Source organism: Rhea americana, unplaced genomic scaffold (genome assembly GCF_003343005.1).
Source record: "Rhea americana isolate MKP2758 unplaced genomic scaffold, rheAme1 scaffold_371, whole genome shotgun sequence".
Lineage (NCBI taxonomy): Eukaryota > Metazoa > Chordata > Aves > Rheiformes > Rheidae > Rhea > Rhea americana.
Window position 1 is genome coordinate 527,863 of NW_028186503.1, and position 27,817 is coordinate 555,679.

Here is a 27,817-nt window from a genome sequence, read left to right on the forward strand (position 1 = left end):
TATATAAGAACARTTTAAAGCAAAGCTTGGAATCTGTAATAATACTTAATGGTGTCTAATTTATGAAAATACTGTACAAATCTACTGTTTTTTAAAAATTAATTTTGGTAGCTCATTTCTTCAGATAGTAAATATACTCCAAAAGTGCATACTTCAAAGACAGTGCATATGTAATCAAAGTCATGATAATTGAAATGAATTACTGTTTCAAAAGACTGAAAGTTACCTGAAACAAAAATAAGCCAAAAAAGAACTGTGCCTGAAGCTATAGTTCTATGTTGCCTTTAGACTGCAAGATACAACTGAGTTCATATTACCAAGTTTATGAATAATACATCTATGTGTGTGGGACCCGAGTTAGTAATTAAACACAAGTACACTGTGGAATTAAGTGAATTGCATGGGTCAGAATTTGAGTGTGCTTGAGGGCTTTGGTTATTTCCATGACTCACAGCTTAAATGGGAGAAAAAAMCAGCAGTTTTATGGCAGAAGATAGAAGAGCAGCAAATTGATTGAGTTTCTAAGGCAGCCAAGAAATATGATGTCCCTGTAAACCTCAGCATAAGAAATTAGGATGGCTGAATCTTTGCTCAGATACCTTGTCATTGCAGTAAACCATAATACTTTAACCAAAACTGGCATTTTAAGTGGAAAACTTCTTTTGAATAAGCCTATATTCAGTAGTATTTCCGTTTTCCTTTTTGCTTTGTTAGAAGMTGCTCAGAGGCGTGTGTTTGTAAGACAACCACACTTAATTTTTTTCTGTTGGGATTGCTCTGGAAATTCMTTGATTTGTTCAGTTTCAAAACTGAAACTAAAATTTTATTTTCTGATCTCTTGAGAGGAGTTTAGCATAATATTTGAAGCTCCATTGCCATCAGTCCTGAAGGGTGTGTTTTTTCTTTTTTTTTTCTTTTTTCTTTTAAATATTCTATATTGCCGAACCATGTATGTCAGATTTCAGACTCTTGCTAGTGTTTCTGGATTTTAATCATTTTCTTTTAGCTGCACTAATGCATGCCGTGTTGGTTTCTATGTCATATCCCTGACTTGCTATTTTATTTCTGTGATTTCCTGTGCTCTGCAGCACCAGGAGGCAGGGCTAGACCTGGAAATGATTAAAAAAGAGAGAGAGAGAGAGAGAGAGAGAGAGAGAGAGAGAGAGAGACTTAGTTTTCCCTTCTGGGAAAACTGCCAGATATATACTACTTCAAAAGCTGAAATATATTTGAAGAACTTTGATCATCAGTCTTAAAACATTAGGCTAATTCTTCCTTCATTTACAATGCGTGAGAAACCAAAAAGGCCAAATGTGACTTGAAATGCATGTCAATTAAGGTGACTGTGGAATGCCTTGGTACTTAAAGAAAAATCATAAAGTCCAGCCTATCAGTGTTCTAACTATGAAATTTTTATAACGGTGTTTGCATTAAGAGTACTGAGGCATTATAACATGTAGTCTTACAGAGCTTCGCTTGCCAGTATGTGTAGCTGAGTTCTTGGACATCAGACTTCCTCATTTGACAAAAGTCTTTCCATCCCATGAAGAAGGCATCACATTGTCCATATACCAATGTAAAGTGATAATTTCTATTACATCAAAGCCTTCTTTTTCAACCACTTGATAAATTTCTAAGGATTTACCTGGTTGTTAGTAGTGAATAGGGGTAAAGAGCTGTGGCTCTCCCAAATGACTTCATCCTGACGTGGTCCTCTGATTGCCTTAAGGTATCCAACATTTGCTACGTTTCTCCTCCCTCCCACCCTTATTGACTAATGCATGTCAGGAGGAACTGTTTGCTGTGATCTGTGGAAATAACTTTCCATATGAAGGCTGGATCTACGTAAAGACCATATTAGCTGAACGAGAAGTGAGATCTAGATGACCAATGGGGAAAAGAAAAAAAATCTTAAGAGTATTACGATATATCACCTAGAGTTGCAGTGGTCGTGGCAGCACTGACCATGCTTTGACAGAGCCATTTCAGCTTGCATAGTTGACACCTAAAGCGGTTCTGTAATGGGACAGAATATCAAATCACTACTGTATTTCTGTGACATTCCCTGTACTTCCCTGGAAGTACATTTTTTATATGGCCACTGTACTTAATTTCACTATAAATACACTTTAATATGTTTCTCTTCTGCTGAGAAGTGATTGCCTTTTGGAGGAGTTCTTTTAGGTCTTTTCTGAATGGTTCTTGCTTTTAATTTCAGTCATGCTTCCTTTTACTCAAATCAAAGTGCTGCTGCATTTTTTTTTTTTTTTTGATCCTCATTAATGCAAGCCCAGCATTGACTAAACAGACTAGGAATAATTCTTCCTGTCACATGAGAGGCACTGTATTTCTGTTAGATGTGTGTGTGCCTTGGTGTTGTCCTGGTCTGCTTTCCTCATCTTCACACTGAGACAGCGTCTCTAAATCCTGTATTTTGTGCTAAGTAACATAACTGAGTTCTGGACTTTTCTCTGCTTTTCTGTCTTCTACCCRTTTACATCTTGTATCTCAGCCTTTATATTCCTTTATGTTATCTACCTTCCTCTCTTATCTTGGAAGTCTCATTTTCCTTACAATTTGTTTCTCTGGCTGGCTCGAATCTATCTCTAATCTGTTTCTGTGCATTCTGTCAGTGACTTTCACTTTACCATACCAAACACTGCTGTTTGGTTTTTTTGCCTKCAAGGTCTGGTGTGACTTACTATCACTGTTCAGTTACTCTCTCTCAAACAGTTGCAGCATGTCAGGCCATTCTTTGTTCCACAAAGTTTGCCAGTTTTGATTGCTTATGAAGCTTTCCAACAAGAATACTTATTTTCTGCTATTAAAATTTTAGTTTGTGCAGAATGTATATTGGTGGAATTTGAGTAGAAGCAAGTTGCAATAAGATGCAATGGGAGGAAGGACAAGCAGATGGTGACAGAAACCTCTCTTTCTGAATTTGTARTTGCTGCTGAGTCCAGATGACATGAGGAGGTAGTATTGTTAGGGTTCCTGTAGGATATGTAGCAGGGTGAAAACTGTTTATTATAACTTGCAGTTTCTCACTAGAACTGTAATCAGCAGAATATGCAAAATAGTATGTTTGGTCTTTTCTTCCAGTTGTGCCCTATGCACTTTGTTCCTTTGTGAGTGATTTTTTTTTTCTTGTGACTAGTGAGGTATGCTTATTATATTCTCACTATATGTTATATGTTCTTTCCAATGGAAATTATTTTTTTGAGATGCTGTTGAAATATAACCTAAATAAATACTGCTTTCATTAGTGAGTTTAAGCTACACTTAGCCAAAGAAATGTCAGAAGGATCGGCCACAGATAAACTATGAATGTGGAAGCCCAAACTTGAAGTTAGATAATCTTTACGTGTATTAAGTCTGTGGTTCAAGTTACACTGACTAGATCTAGGCTATACCTAAGCAAGAAGCAGTACATCTCTAGTGCTATCACTGTAAATAATCTTTGCAACAGAACCTTGAGCATATTGTATGTCCTTCTGTGCAATGAAACTTCGTGGTGACTTAGAAGGGGAACATAAACAACTACTAGATACCAAAATGAGCTTTCTCAGACCATCTTCATGGAGCAAAAGCACTTTGGTATCAGTGAGTAAATCACTCCTGTAGACAGTTACTTTCCCCCTGTCTGATCTCTCAGTCCTGATTCTTGCCAGAAATCTACAAAATGCCTTTTGAAACCAAGACTAAGTATTTAAATTCCGAAAGCTACCTGTAACCAAAACAGCGGCTTCAGTGAAGAGATTGGTTTTATGTTGCGTAGGAAGCTTGTACGTCCTTCCCCCAGTCTTTGTCCCACAATCTACTTGTCATTCTCGAGTAGTTAGGTTGTAAAATGCTTAATCACTTCCCCTTATTTATCTCCACTTTTTAACTGCCTGTTTAACATTCATGGGTAAACAACTACCTTTCTTTCAAAGCTGTTAGATTTTGAGAAACAGTTCTCAGTGGTATTTGGCTTTGTGAGATGCTCCACCTACTTCAGACCTAAAGAAAGACTTCCCAGTCTGAAAACCTTTGTAACTGCTATTAGCAGTAATGCCTTTTGTTGGGCTAAGCCTCTGTCCTTGAATGATCACAGCTAGGGTAAATCAACTGATCATTTAATGATCAACTGAAGCATCGTAATGAAGACAAGTCCCTAAATCATCACATTACCAAATAAATTACTGCCAGTGTGAACTGTGAAACTGTTACTAGAACACGCATGGATTAAAATGGTATTTTTTTTGACTTTAATATTTAGACAAAATATCTAGAGACAGTGACTGTAAAGGTATTCACTTTTAAGTTGTATTTTTTAAATAAACCTTTGCTACTCACAATATTAAGTGCATGTTTTCGCAAAATTTTCACAAAATTGCAATTTTGCAATGCCTTGCGTTGTTTTATGATTCTTTCTCTTTTGTTCCGGGATTGGAGACCCTATGTTAGGGGATCAAACAATGAAGCCTTTTATCTAGCACTTTACATTCATTATTCATTGTGCATTGTCAGTGGATTGTTACTTGGAGCTTGAATTAGAGATAATTAATCACAAGAACGGTTGTAATTTCGCACTTTATGAAACACTCTTGTCTCAGTATAGTAGTGCTGGAGTGGCAAAATACCTTAATGCTAATTTCTGCTATTCAACTCGTGATATTTATGTTCTATTTCTTTATTTTGCTTATTTGTTTGCAGAATTGTCATGTTCATACTTTGCTGTTGGAATACTTTTTGTTAAGATATTTTCATTTTATACAGAATTTTAAACAAATATTTTTGAGTTGAGTTGCCATTTAAATGGTGAGATTGAAGTGCTTTGTCCTTCTGATATCAAAGGGAAAAATTTTGGAAAAGCGCTGGGCTTTAGAGCATGAGGAAGAAAGTCAGCTCCCAACTTGGCATGTTTTGAAAGTGGTAGCTCTAAGTTAACATTCTAAGTTAACACTGCTGCATTCGTTTGACCTCAGAAGTTAAGTTAAATTGGTAGTTGGTAATTGATCAAATATGTTCTACGCTTGGAAGCTACAGCTTGATGTATTCCATCTGGTGGTTAAATGGCTTTAAAACTTTTTTGATACAGTGTGTGCACAGCTCTCCAGGAACTCTAGGTGCTAGTGTGCCTGTATATGAGAAACTTAGGATGTTGATTTCATGTTTTGCGATGTTTTTTGTTTGGTTAATACATCTGCATAGGAAACAGTTTGTGCTCTGTATCCTACAAAACTTACAAAGCATTTTAAAATATATGTTGGTATTTCTTACATAGTTCTTGCAATGGATATTTCTAAAATACTGAAAGAATACAATTGTAATCCATTCTGACATACAGGTACTAGAAAAATGATCAGTGCGAAGTTACTACAAAGCCCTGAGTTRCATAGTGCACTGTGAGAGTATTTTTGGAGAAATACCAGTGTTTGCTTATCCTTCTAATCTTCCTTTGATATCTGCTATTAACTACAGTGGAAGAGGGGAATATTAAGCTAAATGGACATTTTGTTTCACCTAGTTTACTATTTCTGCATCCCTCTCTAGAAACGGGAAACATGTTTTATATACTTACTGGTTTATTGTATGTCCTGGCAAAAAAACAATTCTAGAATTTTGGTGAGGACTTTAAAAGGTCGTCTTAAGTCTCTGTAGCTATATTTGAATAATTGTTTTGGGAATTTCCCAGAACATGCCAAGTAAGGTATACTGTTTACTATCACATTTTTTGATTATACTCTGTGAAAACTGACACACAAAAAAGTTTAACATCACTTCTGCTTATTATTAGGTTTTTCACAGCAAACATAAGATTAGCATTTCTACAAAGTAATTATCATAGTCCTCAAAAATAGAATTTGGGGAAAATAACTAAAATTTTTACTAAAAGGAGTAGTATTACACTGTGCAATTTTTGTGGGCTAGAGAAGAAGCGCACCTCCAACCTGAATTGTCCTATGATCCTGACCTTATAAGCAGAGCTAAGAATTATAATTTATTGTTGTTATCTAATTAGTATCCTAACAGTTAATCAAAATGCAGCAGTTCTTATTATTAGCCAGTTACGGTGATGCTAACACTTGTAGTGTAATTACTAGTTCCCAGTAATTGATACACACATTTTCTTGTATGCACCCCTTTCCTGTTCACCCTTCCAGTGTGGTGTTACGGTAACTCATCAGCATCCTGAGACCTTCGCTGGAGGAAGGTGTTGGGGGTGGTAGTTGCTTTCTCCTTGGCTGTGTATGTACTTGGGATTATACTACATGCTTTCAAGCAGACAGTTGCTGATGCTTGTTACTGGTCTGAAAGTTTACTGACATGGATCGCTTAGGTTTTGTTTGACTTTTACCATATCTGATATAGTTTCCTTAAGGTAAGACTGTACAATTGCACAAAGCAGAGCTGAAGCTCAAAGCAAGTGAGACATTAGACACCTGATTGTAACAGCTTTGGTACAGGTGAGTCATCCAGTCACTAGGCATGTGCTGTGATAGCTAAAAGCAGGCTAAAAATTAAGCTTGGGGCAAGACAAGTTGAGACGAAACCTGACGAGCCCTTAGGAATTGCACTGCAGTGCCAGGAGGAGGCCTGTGGCCACCGACAGTGGTGGTGACCAATGCTGACCGGGTGTACAGGGCTGCTTAGTGTGCGTGTGAAGTACCTGTGTGTCTCATGCTGGAGTGGGATGCGGTATGAGCTGACCTGTCAGGTTGGTTTACTGAGTAGTGTCACCTGAAGATGGAATAAGTCTTTTTTGCAAAGCTGCTAAGCTGTTGAAGTTGGAATAGAAATAGTGATGTAACTTGATACCACTATGATTATGCCCAGTCTACAGTGAACCACAAGCAAAGGACAGTGTCTCCTGCATGGTAATCAGGTTTCCTGGAATTCCTTTAAACACATCATTCTAATAGCTACTAGGTGCTATATGTAATGTGTATATGTAATTTTGACCTACACTTGCAAGGATATTCTTAAACTTTTAAAAATCTTTTATTGTGGCTTCTGTTTTTCAGCATAACATGTTCTTCAATGCTGAGTCATTTGGTGATGAAGTGTAATTTTTTTTTTCTTTGTTTGCTGCTTCTGTTTATCCTGGTCTCCTTGAGAGCTAATGTGGCAGAATGTACAGTAGGTGCCTCTGATCTGAAATAAAACAGTTCTGCACAATGGAAAGAGGATCTATTGAAAAAGAGAATCTGGCAGCAGTTTGAATATGAAGAGGTTAGAGAATCTCCAGAAGCTAAAGTTTCCCCCCTTCCTTGCAATCTTGTGGTTGGAAGAGGTGTATGTCTGTGAAACTAAAATTCTAGATTTCTGGGAGACATATACATTCTTTCCAGGTCAGTTTGAAAAACTTTATACCTTGAATCTTCAGAGTATCTTGCTTAGTGTTTGTAAGCATTAAAAAAGACTTTCTTTTCTTTCTGTGTTGCATTATTTTATTTAAAGTGTTTGAAACAATTCAGTTTAACTGAAGCTGTGACAGATTTGCAATTCTACAGTGTGAAGAATAGCAAAAATCTAGAGTCATGTTTGTAAAACTTAGGTCTGAACTTTCCTGAGAGCAGCTGTAGTCTTAGCCTAGTGGAGACTCTTAGACTGTTTAATAACAAATCAGAAGTATCAAGAATACCAGTGCTCAAAATACTCAAACAAAATTTTTGTCTTTTTCTTTCCTGGGATTGCTTGATCCTWGATCTTTCACAGTCGCAAATGTAGGACTTTCTCAGGGGAATAACAAAACAACAAAAATAGAGGTATCAATTTTATGTCCTTAATCAGAGGCATAGCTTATGAAAAATTTGCTACCAAATTTGCTTGTTCAGGTGTGTTGGCACATACTCCTAATATAGATGCAGTTAGTATGTCTCTCCTCTCCTCTTTCAAATAAGRGAAAGTAACTTAAATGTGTTAGGCTGTAGCTCCTGCCAATTAGAAGAATAGTTGTGCTTGTTCTTGTGTCTAAAGTATGCACACAGGTGTAAGGCATAGTGGTTCACCCGGCCTGGKGTTTGAGTTTCCCTTTCTTTGAGGGAGCCCTATATGCCAGCTGTCCACATCAGGCTGGGGCTCAGAATAAGCAATTCATCCTTTTTTTTTTTTTTTTTTTTTTTTTTTTTTTTTTTGACTGTAGTTACAGGGAATTCTTAAAACCATGTGCCTTAATTGCACAAGTAAAGCAGGCTTCTTGTTACTGCATGAATGTGGTGACAGTCTGCACAGGCTCTGTGTGCCTGTGTTGCTTTTTGCCTTTAAAATTACCCATCTCTGAGAGGAAAAAATGCAAACTATGCTAAATGCACCATAATAGCAATTGTGTTTTACTCTTTTTGGATGCTGATCAGCCTTGGCTTTGAGAATATTAGAGCATTCTTGGCATCTTTGATGCACACTGCTGCAGAGGCAGCCATCTACCAAGGCTGTTTATAGTGTATTAAATGTTTATAGGGTATGTTAAATGCTGTTAAATATGTAAAATTGCTTAACCAGCTGCAGGGGTTTGGCTTGAGTCAAATTATTCTCTGTTCAGGAACAGAAAGATAAGGATGTATTTCCAGTGTAACCTCCGTTAGAGAATTCAAAGTTGTAGTTTTAGGATGTGTCCTGCAATGCCCTTAGGAGGGTTTATGATACTGCTCTGKGTGTACTTCAAGAGACTGAGGGGAAGGTAGTGGAAACACCAGATAAGTGATTTAAGAATCAAAATGGAGTTTACACAGTCATTAACTAGTGTAAATTACCTTTATTTTTATTTTTTTATCACACAAGCTCTTACTCTTGTTTTAGATCTTGCAGTTGTGCCTTAGATACCTGCTCATAAGATTGAGAAGTTAATTCCAGATAAGTACCATTTTCAGTCTAAAAATTTTCTTTGCGGCTTTGTTTCAGGTTCTTAGTTGTTTGGAGTTCTGTATGTTTGCTTGTGAATCTCCAGACAGTTTGTAAGGAATGTTCTTACCTAATCCTTTTATGGAAACTTATCAGATTCGGTGAACGATTTAGTTACCGTTGCATACGATATGAGGTAGCAAGGAGGAGGCAAGTGAGTGGCAGACTGTGTTACTTCGTGCCTGGCTGTTGATCTCTCTAGTAAGTTGTTCCAAAGATCTACTGTGAGAATTTATTGTAATTTATGTATTATTCTGGGATTTGTTTTCTGTCTATCTGTATTTGGAAGGACTAGGAATCCTAACATTATTCCTGTCCCCTAAATAGGTTATCTTCAGAAAACTAAATGGAATTGTGACTGACTTTGTGACAAATTTGATGAATTTGATTCTTGTGATTTTTAGATTTCCTTCAAGACGTGTTTCTATAGCTGTCCGTTCTTTTCCCTGCTTCCCACCACACATTTTCACTGATTATTTTAGGGAGGGACAACGATGGTCTCATGCCTTCCCAGTACTTTCTCATTTTATGTGCTACATCTGATATTTAGAAGTTTCCTACAAAAATCATTACAGTCCTTCATGACAGTAGCAAGTGTGAGGACTTCAGTCTGTTGTTAGAATGATGACAGCAATGCTTTCCAAATTCTGATTTGAGGTCTGTAATGGATACAGGCTGCTGCTGCTTTTTCACTGGGTGGGTTCCCAACTGTGATTCATTAATTCAGCCATCAGTATTATTATAATACTTACACCTAAGAACTCATGTATAGTACTCATTTCTTCTATTACATCTGAGATTGCTTGCTCTCTTAGTGTTAGCCTTCATTTCTTGTGACTTAACCTGCTGTGTTTCTGTTATGCCCGTTTCCTCCTCGAATAATTACTTCTAGTTTAGTCCACTTATTTCTGTCATCCTGGCTTTGCTCTACATGTAGTTTTGAGAAGCTTTATTTTCCTTTATTTCTTCTATTTCTTGCAGAGTACTGCTATTTTCTTCTTTCTTTCTTTCGTCTTTCTTTTTTCTTTGTTGTCTTCCTCTCTAAGTTTGATATTTAACCCTCCCTCACCAATGAAATGATTCTTCTCTCTTCTCCTGTGTGCTTTCTCTTATGCCAGGCTTGAAGCCAGATGACTGGATTTCTGAACTGAAGTAGGGGCTAGGCAGCAGAGCAGCCTTGGCAAGGGCTGTGCCCTGTGAGCAAAAACTAGCCTCCTGCTGGCAGCTGGTTTAAGGGCTGATGCTCAGAGCATCATGTCCAGTGGACCCTGCTCTGCTGGGGTTTAACGGGTCATATGTGGACTTCCTGATTCGCTTGAAGTTCTTAGCGAAAGGACAAGGACTCTGAACAGGAGAAAAAAGATTACTAGGGTTAACTTTTTGGAGGAGGCAAARATGAGGTATATTGCAGTGTTAAAATGAAGAGCAGAGAAGTCTAAGCATAAAAAGCTGTAAAAGTCAAGGTGACCCGTGACTGGCTAGAAATATGGGCTTGAATAAACAGATTGCAGAACCCAAATCACTTCACTTCCTAAAGAGAAAGATGTGGGAAAGAGAGAGAGCTGGAGATGACAGTGAAGTTCTAATTCTGATAGCAAAAATGTAGTTATTAAAATAGAAGACAGCAGCAAGATCGTAAGAAAGAAGGATATGTTCAGTATCAAAACCAATCAGTTTGTGGTAATGGTGTGGCAGGAAGAGGAGAAGAAGCTGTAGTATTTGGAGTGGAGCTAACTTGAAGGAAAGATGCTGAACTCTTGCCGTGTATATGAACAGATACACAGAGACAGYAATTAAGTCCATGGAAAGCTTGTACTTGTTTTCTGTGAAGGGGCTAAAAGAGCTAATACAGTGAGTCAGTACTTTAAGGACTATAGTATTTATAAATGTACTCACAGCATTAGAAATATTTTTTTTATTGCAACATTATGTTTTGCTACGAAGTGCATAATTCAAGTTTCTTTATAGTGTTGTGAAATAATAATGGTGATTACTCATTTTGCTGTTTTATCACTTAATAAAAATGTCTTCTCTTGTGTATAGATATTTGATTTAATGGATGCCAAAGCCCGTGCTGACTGCATCAAAGAAATAGATCTTCTTAAGGTAAAAAAGTTGTTCAGAAAATATGCAGCCTTTGTCAAATGTATTTTTCTTCCCTCATAAACATACTTGAAGTGTCCAGTATTGTCTATGTATAATTTTTGTAAACTTCACTTAAGATATTTTGTAATTCTTAATTCCTTTAAAAAWTAACATTGAAAAATGGGTAACTTCACAAGTAGAAGTTCTTTTACTAAAAACACAACATTGTAGATTAACTAAACATGTACTGTGTAAAGTAAAATAGTGATTTTTTTTTTTTAAATTCTGACTTTACTGTTTCAGGTAACAAAAATAGTTTTATATGATGACAAAAGTTAACTGTGCTATCGCATAGATTCATTGAAGCAAAATTCCTTCAAAACTGCAACTTCCAACTGCCATGTTGATCCTAAAATCCCATCATGTTCTTGGAGTCTTGACGTGCTTATCTATAAATACTTTTTACAAGCACATACTTTTTATATTGCACTGTGATAGATTCTTAGGGAGTTCTTTTTTTCCTAAACAAGAATGTTTTGCTTATCAGTCATAAAAGATGAAGACATGMTGTACATTAAAATATCTTTATTGTTCTACCTTCTTAGCAACTGAATCATCCAAATGTAATTAAATATTATGCCTCATTCATTGAAGACAATGAACTGAACATAGTGTTGGAATTGGCTGATGCTGGAGATCTCTCTAGAATGATAAAGGTAGGAATTACTGTTTTCAGTATTGAAAGCTTTTCTTCTGACTCATAGCTGGGGTTGAATGAAATTAAAATGGCAGAACTTGTGAAGGACAATGGAGTGTTTACACCCATTTTTTTTTGTATGCCAAATGTTGATGCATATGTAAATATTTTTTAATGGTATTGTCCAGAGTGTAAGTGCAGATGGAAACATAACTAGACTTCAATTKTGTTAGCGCTGGGAGAAGAAAAAGAAGCTGTAAAGAAAAGCACTGTTAACCACCATTTAGAACAATTCATTTTGACTGCTTTCCTGATTTTGGTACAATTGCATTTTGTGTTCARATATTCTGTTCCCTCTATTTACACTGAAAGCAGAGAAGGCTGGAGTCATAAGGCAGAAAAAGTATTTCTTCTATAATCTTGGGTTCCAACTGTTAGCTACTTTAGTAAACAAAATATTTAAAATGGATATAACTGCATCATTTTCTAGATTTAATCAAACACTACTAYGTCTTTAGACTATCAGATCTTTTGAGAATATATTTTGTGATTTCAGTGAAATCACTTGTAGTGAATTGGTTGATAAGTGGTTGTGTGTTATTAGTTAAGTGTTTTCTTTTATACTCTTTAAATATTTGTTCTTTAATTAGAGAAATTTATCCAAGAGCTCTTATATAAACTTCATATTCTGTAGTTTGCTTAACTTTTAACTAACATTTTTACCTTTCACTTTATCATCTGACARCCATGCAACTGTGTGTTCCTACCCTTTTCTACTGGGTCTTGGTTTTAGCGTGTCCATTTGGGGTACTCCTGTGTATGCACCAACGTTACTGTTGTCAGCACGGCGTAACTACAGGAATAAAGAATGCTAGCCAGTTACTGTTCTCTCTGCAAACAGATAGCAGCATTTTGCTGCTTTGTTTAGGACCTATGTGAAAAGAGCATGTTAATTTCTTAATGTTTTTTATGCTGCCATTTTTTGAGCTTTTGAAGAATATTTCCTTCTAGATTGATAATTGGAAGGTAKGAGAGTCAAAATTTGTTTCTAAACAGATTGACAATGTACTGTTAATATTTATATCCAAATTTGGTATTTTTCTTCAGTTCATGAATTATTAATTCTTTGGGCTTACATTTCATAAAACATAAGGGAAGATTTGTCTTTCCTTTTGAATGTTCAATTTTGACACAGCAGTTCTATTAATAAGAGTGCTCTGTGACAGATTGCCTTATGGCATGTCTGGGTTTATGACCCATTGAAGCTTTTTTTCCTCTTTCCCCTCTTGTTTTTGTTTTAAGCCAGTGTATGAATAATGGCTTCTTCAGTGCAGTTGGCCTCATTACACCTTGTCCTAGTCGGTGGGCATTTCTTACAGGCACAATCTTGGAGGAGGTTTGTGATTGTCCTCTTAACACTGGGATCATGTTTAATGTAGCAAACTTAGATTGCTGTTTGATGTTAATGACAGCCTATCAGGCTGCTATTAAATATGTACGAGGTGTCATGATGCACTCAGTCTTCATGCTGTTTGGAGAAAATGATTTGATAGACTATTTGGATGGTGTGAGTTTAAGTGGGAGGGGTATGGGTTATATAGGGTCTTTTGAAAGAAATATTTTTAAAATTATCTGAAAAATAAGTGATATGTAATGGTAAGAAAACTTTGTAGCAGAATGTCTGCCTGTCATGTTACTGGGGTAAAGCACTATATTGTGCTGGGGGAAAAAAAAATCATGCTTTGGTTTCCAGTAGCTTTGGTAGAATGCTACTGTAGGTTTGTTGGACAGTGTAGATGCAAACCCAGAAGAGCATTTGGGTATCAGGCTGCTGTGTGATTTATAGGATYAAGCATGTTCTTGAAAATTTTTTATGACCACATGAATGACACTAAAACCAATGTTAATGTCAAACTACTCTATACAATTTTTGTAAACCTAACCAGTTTACTGCAGTATTTCTTATGACACTGTTGGCACATCGGAGAATGCTAGCAAAGCTACCGTACCTCACAGTATACCTTAATGAATTTGTTAGTTTTTATCTTAATGAACCATGTTCTGTCTCTTCAGCTCCTGAATAATGCTTTATTTGTCACCATTAAGTGGACAACTGAGGAAAATCACGTATGTTTAGATTGAATRCTGATAGTGGATTCTAATAAGCATTCATCAAATTTGCTGTATGTAAATAAAGCTATAAAGCTATGCATAGTGAAATCATGAGTCTTGCTGTATGTACACACATAGGCATCTATTTAGTTCAGTTGATTGAATAAGACTCTCAATTTAACTTTTTTTAACTTGCTCTATCACAGGGAGATATTTGTTTATAACCTTCATTCTTAAAAGTAGAAGCATCAAAATTTGAGTTTTTTTTTTTAATCCTAAAATTCTTACTGGCCTGATAGAATTTTTGAATACTTCATATTAGTAATACTGAGGGGCAAACATAATTAGGGTACAGGAAGCATTTGTATTTGATTCTACAATTGATTTTATACTAAGCCTAAAATATCATGAATGATACATACCTCAGTACTGTGTAACTCCTATGTAGGAATGGTGAAAGAAGGTACCTTTTTTTTCCTGCAGCTCTGAATTAGGCTGCTGGATATTATTGCATCARAGATTATATGCGTAAATGATTAGTTGCTTTAGAGCATCCTGATGAATGCAGCTAAGTAATTCATAAACAAAGTATTAATTATTTCCCAGCTCATGATGAAAGAGAACCTAATATTCCTGTAGGACAAAATGTTTTTTCAGACATTATGTCCACTGCAGAAGTAAATGGAATATAAAGCCATATACTGAACACTTAGGTGAAATTTAATCCTCCATTCAGTGTATTCAGTACTTCTATATTTTGTGTATTTCAGAGGTTTCATAAGATTAAAAAAAAATCAAGAAAAAAAAACCTTTCAGCTTAGTTGAATGGGAAATCTATGTTTAACTCTTTTTTTGGTAGTGTTTCCTTCCATTATACAATTAATTCACCTCAAAATGTGTTCAATGGTATTGGGGTGGTATGGTAGCAGCAAGTATACTAGCTAGTGTTGGGTACTGACATTGTTCAAGATGAAGCAGTATTAACTAACTACCTGAATTAAGCAAGTAGCAGTTGTACTGTGTAAAAATAGTAGCAAAGCAAAGGCATGACAGTGCCTCCTTTGCAAGGCTGCAAGCCGACAACTAGTCGTCTTCGCTGTAGGACTTGTCAGGAAGGTTCATCTCCCTGTGTCCTTGGTGTGGGCTGAGCCTGGCTCCGTTACAGGGAGCATGGGGATCTTAGCAGAGTGCATAACCGTGGTTAAGGGTAGGTCGTGAGAACTGTTACTAGCTTGTAACCCCACCTCYTATTGTGATGCACAAGTATGTTGTAAAGCAGGTTTTAGACTTGATGAAAAAAGCAAAATTATGGAACATAGGTCCCCTTTCTTAATAGTCATGGTTCTGCACTGTTGGACAGTGGTGGCATAGGGAAGAGGACAAAGGGATGGAATTGTTCTGTAACAGCATTTACTTGTTTGGAGATTTCTCCCCCCCCCTGTAAAGTAGCAGTTGATATACTGGGTAAAGAAAACACCATAAATAAAGATCTACTAATTGCATTAATCAAGAAAGTATAGTAGGGTGAGTCATTAAAAAAAAAAAAAAGTTAATCTGTGCTGCATATGTTGAAACATACAATTTGAGTTATTTTGCAGAGCAGTCAGTTAAAATACTAAATTTAAAGTTATTAGGAAGGCTTGTAAGAAGGGATCTGATCAAGATACTAGAATGTTTTTAAAATACAAATGCAATAAACCCCTAGATCTGCTTCRTTTCTGTAAGTATTTTTAGTTTTTCTGGCAAATTAGCAAACCAAAATACATGTAAACTTTAAACTAAATTATGTCACAGATCTTAAGTTAAATCATGTTTTGGGAGCAAGCATGAAAATTTTCATCTTAAAAAGTAGAAAATGTTAGTGCCTCTCAAGATAGAAAATAACTTGAATTCCACAAGATGTCACCTAGCCACTTTACCCACTCTTCATAGAATACTTTTATGTGTGTATTTTTTCCAAATCCAAATTTAAAAAAAATACATACACTATAATTAGGTAAAAAAAAGTAAGGCAAATATTTTAATATTTCAAATCAGTATGGAGTTCATATTGAGTCCTGTGGCTTCTGTAGTTGAGAACAGTGCATTCTTTGTCCTTAACCTTAATTATCTATTGGACAACTGAAATATAGTTACTTCCTTCCAAACAACTGATGCCCATCTGAATTGCTAGTTGCAATAGCAACTCTTAGTCTTTAAAATTTTCTTGTTCATCATTCTGATTTCRCCTGTGATGGATATTTTGGACATCAACTTGTAGAAATTGTCAGGCAAGTCTCTTCTCCGTGTGGCCTGCAATGCAGACCTCGTTTTTTTCCCATGCCAATATAAATAAGCAGTGGTCTGTTGGACGCTGCTTATGGTATTCAGTTAGGGTGTACCTCAGGCTTTCTTGTACTGCTCAGAGAAGAGCTGGCTGGCTGATTTGCTTGCCGTGTGTTACGAGACAGCTTTCCTTTCTTAAGGAGTGGAAGGCATTTTAGTGTGCAGTTGCTGGCAGCTTTGTCACCATGCATGATCTGGTGTTTTGGGAAGCCCTATCAGGTTTCCTCTGCTGTTAACTGATTATATTGTTTGGTGCACTCTTTATCATACAGAATACTAGGTTAGAATTTAAGCTGTTGTAGGAAGTTGATGGTGTCCATATTTGGAAGACTGATGGGACCATGATACTGCTTCCAGAATGCAGCCTGATGGCAGTGTTGCAAATGCTGTATTCTGCTGTGCACATGCATCTGTAACAGGACAGGAAAAGGACAGGAATTCGCTTGCTGTTAAGGTTGCCAAAGCCTCAGCTGTGTAACGATGTGTTTTCAGTTTGTCAAAATATAACTATTTCTTATTTAAAATATTCTGTGTCAACTGCCTGCTTCAGGATACATAGTTCAGAAAATGTTGTATGATTTAGTAGACAACTAAGGAAAAATATTATTCTGCCAAGCGTGTATGTGTTCTTTTTAAATTGAGTAACCATTGTATCTGAAATGCTCTAAGCCCCTTGTGCCTTGAAACAGGGACTTAAAATTTCAAAAGAGGATTTTTAATACAGCAGTGGCCATGAAAACTCACCTAAATGTGTAAATTTTTCTGATGCAAGAGTTCACGTGTGCTTGATGGAAGTTGGTAGAGCACAGCAGCCAGTGATGAATTTCCATACGTGTAGAGCTACATAAATCCTTATCTCCTGGTGCTGACAACGCTGCGTAGAACCTAAGCAACAGAGAGTGCTTCAACCTATAGTACAGGTGGCTGAAACAGTTTTACAAGAAGTTACTTTTTTCTGGATGCTTTGGATGGGCCAAGCAATGGAAGTGAGAGRAGGGAGTGTTTGCTTTCCTGTGTCTCAGTACAAAGAGAAAGGTRTTTATTCTTTCTTTTGAACAGCACAGAAAGAGGTAATCCGAGATAAATGTGGAGGAAAGAAAAGACTAGGTAAAGAAAAGAGTAGCGTGGGGCAAGCAGCCAAATAATACTGAAGGAAGGGAGAAGAGATCTTCTGAAGAGAGCCCTTCTGACTGGGAATGAGGAAATCYGTCTTGACTGAGGCTGCTTGGGCAAACAGGTGAACAGTTTCTGCAATAAGCTAGCCTGGGGAGTGAGTACGCAGGGCAGTAGGGACTGAGGAGCATGAGAGAACGAGAGCCTGGCAGTGATGGATCAGTAGAATATGGAAGGGGAGTTGCAGTCTGGCGATGAGAGCAACGAGCTTAGAAAAGGAGCAAGTGGGTTGCCAGAGGGCAGGCTGGGCAAGGATGCTAGAGAGACAAACTGACTGCCAGTGGAGGAAGCTTCAGTGGGGTGCCCTGGACTGGCTGGGAGTACGCTGGGATCGTATATACRAAGAAAATGGGACTGAGGCAGAAACAAGGAAGCAACAGGCCCTAGAGGTACAGACGAGGCAAGTTGTGTAGGCAGTACGGATCAGCAAGTGGAAGGGGACCACATGGAGGAACTGGTCTTCTGTGGCATGCTGCCACACGGAGTTTGGAGTGGCGGTCAGGGGTCAGGAGTGCTGCTGTTCTGCTGTCAGCAAGTGTATGTGCTGTCAACTGGCGGCACCTGTCCTTCAGCCACCAAGGGGTGATAATCTGTTGTGTAAGTTACTTGTCAGCTCCAGCACTAGCTGTGGCTGTGAGAGTGCCAACTCTGGTAAGCTGTGCTTAGCAGTGTAGTAGAGGATACATTTCTTCTGTTGTGTGTTGTGTGTGTGTGTTTTTTAATGTAAGGAATTGCATATATCTATCCGTAACCTACAGAATGGACACAGAAGCTGCAAAATTAAATATCTTGTACTACAGCAAACTACAGKATCATTTCTTTCTTGAATGAAGATCAGGATTATTTCTTCCTTGCTTCATTCAGTGTTAAGGGTGCGGCAGCTTTGGGAGGGAATCGTGGTTGTGCAGTACACGTTGTGATTTGTTGAATCTGTGCTGCTGCCTTTGCTGCAGTGGTGTGTAGTTTTCTGCGCAGGGAGTTTAAGGAAGACAAAGGCGGCTTCATGGTTAATGCACTCCCGTGCTGCTCCGAAGGCTGTCCTTTGTTACCTTCTCTGGTACGGTTCCTATGGGATACTCTGTAAGCCACTTCAACCACTTTTTTGATGGGAACAGTAATTGCTTATTCCATGTTTCTAGGTAATCAAGGTGAAACTCTAGGGTTTGATTTGCAGAAGCATTGTGTGTTCACGGCTTCAACTGATCTCAGTGGAAACGGTGCTTTGAGGAGGCGCTGTTCCACAAAGCTAAGTCTGCTGAAAAGAAGATGCTTAAGATTGGTGCTAAAATTAATCAACGCTTCTGATCTTAATTCTTTGTCCCCCTTTCTCATCTGTAAATGGGCATATTACTATGTATGTTTTATTTCTAAAGCTGTTTGTGCTGATAAACTTCACAAACTTTATATTATTTATGTGATATTCCAGTGGTGGATACCAGGAATCTTCCCCCCCCCCCAATGTATTTATAATAGGTTTTGAATTGTGCACAGCGGATAAGACCTAGAGACTTTTTCAGTACTTCATTTTTAGTTATATATAATTGCTCACTAATTGAGTGTCACGAATGAATGAGGAAATGGTCTTCTGTAATTAAAAAACTTGCAAGAAAGACAATTAAATAAAAATCTCAGCATTAAAGCTGTCTTAAATTGTATGCATTTACATCTGAATGCTTGGCACTGTGATTTTTGGAAAAAGTACTCATCTGTGATAGTCAAATGTTAGTAACCAGTATTTTAACATGTTTTCCTTTCCATGATACTGATCTAGTGTGATCTGTAGGTGAAAATTTTTAAAAGTGAGATATAGATGTTTGGTTTTCATCTCACTTGCTCCTGCTCCATTCTTCTGTGCATATGCTATTTCTTTCTCTTTTTTTTGTCTCCCAGCCACTGGATTTAATAGCAAAAGCATCTACTGCCAAAACTTCTGACATGTGATCTTTTTGTTTAGCATTCATTTATGTTTTATAACTCAGTTTGGCACCTCACTGAAATTACATCATTGATAAATGGTAAAAGGTTCAAAATATTTGCACAGTGTATCTCAACATATTTAATGTTGTATGTCACCTTTACTTTCAGCTTTTTTTGTGTATTTATTTTTAAAAATACTTTAAAAGCAGTAGACCATAGCTTGAAGTAGAGTATAGTATATTGGGAGATTTTAACACAGTATGTGTTAATTATACAACAAAGCTATTCTTAATGTGTCCTTCTAAAGGAGAATCATGGGCTTTGAACCAATCAGGCTAACTTYAGCCATTAACTTTTTTTCTAAACTTCTGCAAATCTTTTTCTTAAAATATTTCTTGGCAGTTGAAAAATAGTGGCTCCTTATTCAGCTTCATATGTTTATGCTAAGTATCCAGTAAATAAACGAGGGGGTGGTATTCTCAGTGGGAACAGAGCCACTGTGCAGATGGAGTTGAAAAGTAGTTTTAAAAAAAAAAAAAAAAAGAAAAGTAGGTAAGAGAGCTTATTCTGTTAAGGTTTTGCTTCCAGACCGCTGATGCCGCTGGGGCGCGTGGCCGGGGCCGCCTGGCGCCCTTCCTCTCGGTGGCCCTCCGCCAGGGCTGGAGCAGCGGTGGCAGGGTGCCCTGGGCCAGGCCCCTGCGCGCGCGGGAGCCGGGGAAGCCGGCTCGTCCTGCGGCTCAGCCCCGCACCCACGCGGGTGGTTGGCTTGGGTAAGTGCCAGGCGGCCTCGTCGGGCGTTCCTGAGAATCGGCGATTGCGTCTGCCTGCCGCTGCGCGCGAAGGACAGGCGAGCGGGTTSTTCTGCTGAAGCGATTGGAGCCTCGGTGCCGTGCCGTCCTGCAGACGGCCCCGCTCCCGGCAGCGCACCCACAGCTACTGGGTGGGCTGGGCTGGCTGGACCCTCAGAACAAGCACGCTGTCGTTGAAAAAAGTTAACTTGGAGTTAAATCCCATTTAACTATTACCCAGACTGTTCAAATAGATCTAATTAGGGCCGAAATGGTCAGAGTATTTTGTTTCTGCCTTTGCAGATTTGCTGGAATTTGGCTAGAATTTTCTGGCTCCGTGGATGTTAATGTTTAAAGGGGAAACTGAAAGCTGTTACTTAGTAAGAGGTCTGACTATTCTTCTTGTTTGAAATGTTCAGCAAACAACATTTGTAGATTAGTTTTAATTTTTCTTGCAGTTGTCTTCAAAAAAAATTTTGTGGTGTCGGGGTTTGTGTTATGTGAATAAGCCACTGAGAACGGAGAGAGAAGAGTTTGAGTGTTTGTAGCTTTTAAAAAAGGAAAGTTGGTGGCCACTGTGTGTGTGTCATGCATTGCTTTTATCCGGAGGTAGAGCTAATGATGCAGACAAAAGCGTCACCTCTTTGTGCTATAGCAGTTTACTCGAGGGGATTTATTGGGTAGAAATGCGTGCAAGCGAGTACTGTTGAACTTAACCATGTGGCTGTGTGTTTTAAGAAGCCCTGCTCGRTGGTGACTGTGGAGGCAGTACTGGAAGTTTCATTTCATTGGCTCTGCAAGCAGATCTGCACGGAGGGGATCTGTATCTCTAGATACTGTATGTTCTTGCTTTTGCATGGGGAAAAAATGTGCAGTGGAACTGAGTGATTATGGCTGGACTATGCAGTAAAGAAAAATGAACTGAATACTTGAAAAGATCACTTTTTATATAAAAAATGCCTTTTGTCAAAGCTCTTTCAAAGATCTGAGTTTAATCAGGAGTCTTTTACTCTTAGTCTGATTAACAGATTATTAACATAAAAGAACATGTACTAAAAATGGAAAATACCCCCCAAAATTTTGGTTTACGTTTTCTTAGAAGGGTTTCTATCCCTTTTAAGTTAGTTGTCTTTATTTTGATTTTGTGTGGAAGAAGATAATGTTTAAGATCAAGTTTCTATCTCAATTGTATTCTYTTTTTCTCTCTTGAGAGGAAAGATCATGGTTTCATTGTACTGATCGGGCTTTCAGTTGCTAACAAGTACTTCTCCTATTATAGTTATTTTTCCTGTTAGCGTTTTGTACTGTTTTTGAGGTGTTTTCTTGTTGTTGTTGCTATAGATAAATTTATTATATGTCAAGGTATAGAGGAAGAGCTATTTAAAATGCATTTTTTTTCTAAATTCTGAGAGGAAAAAATAAATACACGGCATCTTCAGGAAATGAACATGCAATCAGCTGTAAAGAATATTTGAGGGAGGAAAAAGTCTAAATACARTAATATATTTACCTGTATTTTTGTACACTTACAATAATATGTAAGTCAGTTTATTATTGGCCAAATACTTAATAGTTTCTGTATGTTCAGCTAGTAGATACCAACATTTTTTTTTTTTGCCTAATGTTTGTTCTRTTGTTTCAACTAAGAGTCAGCTGCTGCTTTTGACATGTGGTCCTCTTGTTGCTGGGATGAATGAATCAAGGTATGGGAGAAAGTTCCATTTTTGTTCTACAAAGAAAACAAGGAAAAAGGGCAGAAAACTTGCTGCAGTCTAAAGAGGTGGGCAGCTGAATTCAAGAAAGACCGGAGCCAGACAAAACTCCTGGGATGCTGCTTTTCTGCTGGAATTATATAACCTTTTAAAGGGAAAGTAAGGCTTATGTAGAAGCTCTGTCTACGTACAAGAGTGTCTGCTCTTGTGTAGACAGTGGGATCAATCTTCACTGATCTGTCGTGGTGACCCTGCGCTCCCTTGCCAGTCCTGTGGGTTCCCCTGCCTTTGTATTCACGTAGTTAAAACTCTTGCCTAGACTTCCAGAATTTCCTGTTGCGGCTGCCCAACCTTCGCTTCCTCTCGAGGTTCCYTTCTGTGAGTCTGTATTGAAGAATCCTTAAGAAGAAGGGGGGCGGGAGGGGAAGCAGCAGCAAATAGAAGTTTCTAAGCGCTTCATTACCCGTTATTCGGATTCCTTATAATTCTACTTCCTTTTCTGTTGAAGTTCAGCTTCCTTGCCACAAGTATCTGGTGGTTAATTCACTGTGCTCTCATAAGTCTATTTAATGAAATATCAAAAAATAACTAAGTGTTTTGATGGACCAGTGTGAAGTCATGAGACAGTGCTTTCTGTTGCTGTCAGGATCCTCATCAAAATGTATAAGGAAAAATGCTAGTGGAATTTCTTTACAGCAAGGGAATTATCATCCTCGCTCATCTTCATTTTGCTTTTCCAAATAGTCTTTTTCAGAAGGTAACTCTAGCCTAGGAAATACACAGCAAAAAATCAGGTGATGAAAGTACTTCTTGTGGGCTCATTTGACAGTCATCTTAGGAACAAATATTTTTTTTTTTAACCACTGACTCTACAAACAGTTTAGATTGTCAATTTATCCTCTTTCTGCAGGATATTTACWTAAACCTCTTGTTTTCTTTGCTGAAGAAAGTGATGTAAGAAGAGCAAGGTGAAAGTGGGCTGTTGACTTCCTTTGCTAACCTGGTGGGAAAGACTTTTATTCTGGCTTCGCAGGGCTTCAGGAACTCCCTCTATAATCTCCTTCAGGCAGTAGTTCCCATTACTGTGCTGCACCTTATTTTCCTTAGAGGTACTGCAATTTACTTATTAATTTGACAGTAATTAATTTCCTTTACAGCATTGTACAGTATGTCTTACCAAAATCTAGGTGAATTTGTCTAGATGTGTTCTCCTTTAGTAAAATCAATTATTTAATTTGATGATCCAAGTGAGATAGTAGGTTAGTCTAGTCTGCTTCCTAACTGCTCAAGTTTTTCTTTCTTTCTTTTTTCCTTCCCCTGTTCCAGGTAGTAAGGTTTGAACTATCCTAAATCACAGCTTACAGTTCTCCAAGAAAGTAACGTCAGAATTGAACGTTAAAATTTTTTCAAAAAAAACCCTGGACAACTGCAGTAGTTACTGAGATGTAAGCATCATAGCACAAGTCTCTGCTTTGTACTGAAATCATGTGCTCACTGTTCTTCGCTCATCTGCAGGAAACCCCCAGCCTTCTAAAAGCAAAACATACTCTGAAGACCTACTTTAAAATTATTCACCAAACTGTCCTTGTTAAGCCTGGATAGGCCATTTTCTAATTGCTGTCACTTTTGCTTTCAGAATCTGACCTTTAAAGCATCATCTGTAGAAACTCAGTATAATATAATTYAATGCTTTCATGTAGACTTTAAACTTCACTTTGTCCATCTATCTTTCGCTTAAATTTTTTCCATCTCTAAGAAACAGAGTGGCATATGCTATTTATGTGTAAGGCAGCTAGATTTAACTTTACTAGGACAGAAACATTTGCAGAATACTTCTAGCCATTCATTAGGGAAAACCAGCGTTCCACTTTCCCATAACGAAACTGCTCGGTTGCTCTCTTAAAAGGGAAGAAAAGACAAGCTGTTAATATATCCTGCCTGCTGGTAACCTGCCTCTTTTAAAGCTCATTAAGGCATTTGAATAGCTATCTTATGACCAGAAAAAATTGGATTTATATTAAATGAATGAATTGCCGTTTTAACTGTACTGATGTTCTGAAAACTCTTMAAAGTAGTTTAATATGATTCCCTTCTCAAACATACAGATAGCAATTTCATGGGATGTGGGTCTTTAAACAAATAATCCTTGCTGGGAGACAGTCTGCTGCTTGAGCRTGCCTGGTATGCTCTCTCTGTGTGATAAAATGATAGCTTGTGATGGTGCCCGGGTTTAATACCCACGCACAAGCAGTTCCCTTTCTGCACCGTTTCACCCGTGGTGGGACCGAGCTTTTACCGTAGATGGGATGGTGTGGTGGTGCGGGCTCTGGTGGTGGTTTGGGTGTCTGTGTGTCCTGCCACTGCTTAGACAGGCAGACATCMCGAGCTGGTTTTTTTGGAGACATCAGGGCTATCTTTTGAGCCACAAACATAAGGAATAAACAGCAGAAGAGTAGTAAAACGTTGAACACGAGAGTGCTTTAGAAAGCTGTATCTCAGGGTGTATTGTGTTGAGATTGAGCTGGGGCTGGTAACGGTAAGCTGSATACAATGAGGGAAAGCTGTTTAACTTGTACGCGTGCGTCGTAGACTGCTTAAGTAAGTAGATCACCAGGCAGTGAACTAGTTTCAACACAAAGCTTTTAGTGATGTGTTGCTCTCTGTTAGAGGTTGAAACTTACTCTTTCGCCTCTGTATCTCCTGTGTTTTGGATTTCCTACAGARAGTGGCAAACCCACTAATGTTACAACGACGGCATTTCTCATTGTGAAGTATTTTAAAATAAAGGAGAGAGAAAAGGATCCCTAATTTGAGTACAGTTAGTGTGCTGTGTGGTTTTAGTGATGCTCTTGGGCATAAAACATTTTAAAATTTGTTTAAGTTTTACTTCAGTTTATATTTCTGGATGGAAAGTAGGATTCTAAACAAAAATGTGATTTTTTTTTTTTTTTTTCTCTCTCTTTTTTTTTTTTTTTCCTTTTCCAAAACTCAAGCTGCATACTGGGCTTTTCCATAGAAACATCCAACTTCTTTGGATACCTAATTCTGTGCAAAATAAAATTTTTTTTTAATAGCTTATGCTTTTCATCAGTGTTCTGCTTGTTGGTGGACAGCAGTTCAAGAAAAGATTGAGAATACCTATTTTGAAAAGAGACAGTGAAACTTACATAAAACAATATTAATTATTGGATTATTTTTAAATTTAAACCAGTAAAAATATTGTCGACTTCTTAGCTAGGTATAAACATTGTTACCRAATCTAAGAACGCTCTCTACTTTCCTGTTTAGACAGGTAAATACTCAGTTTGTAGGGTTAATAAATTAATATTATTGATGCTTTCAGGAAGAAGAGTTACTGCTATCACACGAGATTTTTAAYGCCTTCAGTAGAATGAGACTGCATCTTCAATACTGTTGTATAGCATGCTTACATTCCAATATAGTGTCATAGATAGTAAATGAATAAAATCTTAAAATAATATCTTTACTTAAAACCAACTTTGTACTTTTAAAGTTTGTAATACAAAAATCCTTTTTAGCCATTTTGTTTCATCACTGCCTGTACTTAAATTTGAATTAAACTTTTAGAATGTTTAAAGTACATAGTTACAATTATGATGATTTCAGAATGCATTTTAAATCAAGGAACTATGCTTTCATGTACACATACTTACATGTATTGTGCATTTGCTTTAAAATGAAAAGAAACCTGGTCTCCATCTTCCTGTTGACATCAAACAGCCCTCTGATATGCAAATCCAGCTATGGGGGAGAGCGTATACACAGGGTTTGTTTGGATTCTGTCCAAGACTGAGAGGAAAAAATATTTAAAAAGTGACTTGCATGTTTTGCCTCATTAAAATAAAAACGCGTTTTGAAATAATCCCTATAACTGAAAACATTTTGGTGAAATTTTATGATCCTTTGTGTAAATGACGCATTTTACTATAGCTAATTTAAAAACGTCTTTCTCATATTTCTACGTCTCTGTCAACTTCACAGCAGCACATTTTAAGACAGTATATGACATTTTTTTTTCCGGAGTGATGTTTGTTTTATGAACTTAGGTTGCATATATACACACTGTTAAAGTGGTTCTAAGTAAACTGCTTTACATTAATAACTRTGCTAGTATTAGCTGTTCATACATTTGCTTTGTCTGTTAACTTTAAAGTCTGAATTCTTTCAAGAACAAGAAGATTTTTGAGCAATTTTTCAGTCATTTTGTCTTTAGCTGCAAAATTTGTAATGATTAAACTTGCATATTTTAGATTTGGCTGAATTCCAGGTTTTCAGTGTGTATTTTTTGGAGAACAGTATTACTCAAATGCCTGAGTATAGTTCTTGAAGGAAATATGTGTAGCAGAACACAATTATGTTTCRTATAAGCTTTAACAGGCCATCAAACTGTTACCAGTGATGAGTAATAGCTGTTTATAGTGTTAAAACAGGATGGAAAATATTTGAACRTAGCAGATAGATCAGTATGAAATTTTCAGAAATACACAGTTCTCCTGTTCCAGTTTTACGTATTGGATTAGTTATAAGCTTCAAATCTACCTTTCTTGTTTAATTTTTCTATGTGGGTATATGCTGCTACTATTTCTGTTCTTCTATTTTAAAGATGACTATATGGGAATTAATACTAGTATAAAGAAACTTTTCATTCAGGACACTTGTAGCTATGTTTTGTATTTGGCTGTCATTTGTTCGGTGGCCTACTGATTCTGTGCTGGGTTGTTCTGACCGTATTAGTCCTGCTTTGAGGATTGTTAAATACTGTGTAAGACCTTTCTGCAACAGCAGTTTTAGTTCGTTAATGTCAATTTTTTGGCTATGTGTTGACTGACTTTAAATTCCCACACTAATAAAATGTTTTAATATTTAAGAGAAAAGCTTTCTGTATCAGGAAATTTTCCTTAAACCTTTCTCCTTAGGTTGTGAGGTTCTTTTATTAAGCTTTAATAAAAAGGGTTTTCTGTTCCCYTTTTCAGTCATTTTATGCAAATTTTAAATACTTAGCTCTTTTTTTTTTTTTTTTAAGCATTTTAAGAAACAGAAGAGATTGATACCTGAAAGAACAGTTTGGAAGTACTTTGTTCAACTTTGCAGCGCATTGGAGCATATGCATTCTCGTCGTGTCATGCATAGAGGTAATACATGAATCAGAGATTGTTTGTCTTTAACTTTTTACTGTGTGAGAATTAAGCTGGTTCATTGCAAATGACACCAGATAAACATAACAGGATCAAGTTTTGATGGATAGCTAATGCAAGGTATGTTTCTCTAGCATCTTGTAAGTAATGTGGAGTGTGCAGACATTTATGCTTGTAGATGTATTTTGCTGTGTAGGCATTTGTTTGCTGTAGTGCCTTGTCATACCTAGTGTTCCAAAGAAGTGATAGTTTTACAAGTGATGGAAACTTGGCTGTTGCTGCCTCTTTACTTATTCAATTCATTTTGCTGGCTCTTATTTTTCATCTTTGTTTTTATTCTCTTGTGTTTAGCCCTTGTCTCCCTCAGTTCCGTTACCTGTATTCTTTCACTGCTTTTCCTCCAGTCTCCTCACCTTTTGAGCCTTTTTTCTTTGCTGAGGTATTTGCCTCCTGCCATATGTCCTTCCAGTGATGTATAGGCCTTTCTCCCTTCTCCCTGGCGCGTGTGCAGGCGTGAGCGTTCKTTCTTCTCCTCTGCCCCTCTACACTGTTTCTGACCTGTGACATGTATTTTGTCCCGACAACCTACATAGTTGCTAGCCGTGCCTGTCATGTACTAAAGATCTTTTACCTATTTTAACCCCCTTTACTGCTGTTTTCCCCATACATTGTCTTCATTTTATTTTGTAACTCAGAATCCAAGAATACAGATTGTAGTATAGCTGCTTCTCCTATGTATTCCCTCCCCCCTCCCTCTTGGAAATCCCTCTGGCCACGAGTCATATGTGGGCTCTCTTGTCTCTTTGGGATCATGTGAAAATGCCTGGTGTAAGTTTGCAGCTTCGTTCTGCTGGGATGCAGATAACTGCTTAAAGGTAAAAGTCCTTCCTTCTCTGCTGAGTGCTGTCATGGACAGCTAGAGGTTGCACCCTTCTGCAGATAACCTTAGAYGCCTCTGCCCCTGCA

General features: G+C 37.4%; 1 protein-coding gene across 1 annotated transcript in view; it reads left to right on the forward strand.

Moving 5' to 3' along the window:
* LOC146591423 (serine/threonine-protein kinase Nek7-like) overlaps positions 1–27,817 on the forward strand; it is a gene marked incomplete at its 3' end in the record, with an annotated part of 52,750 nt that overhangs the window by 16,828 nt on the left and 8,105 nt on the right. Inside the window, exons 4-6 of the mRNA XM_085312947.1 lie at positions 10,930–10,992; positions 11,577–11,687; positions 26,740–26,848. Coding sequence (XP_085169073.1) covers positions 10,930–10,992; positions 11,577–11,687; positions 26,740–26,848 — 283 coding nt within the window. The remainder of the gene's footprint in view (positions 1–10,929; positions 10,993–11,576; positions 11,688–26,739; positions 26,849–27,817) is intronic.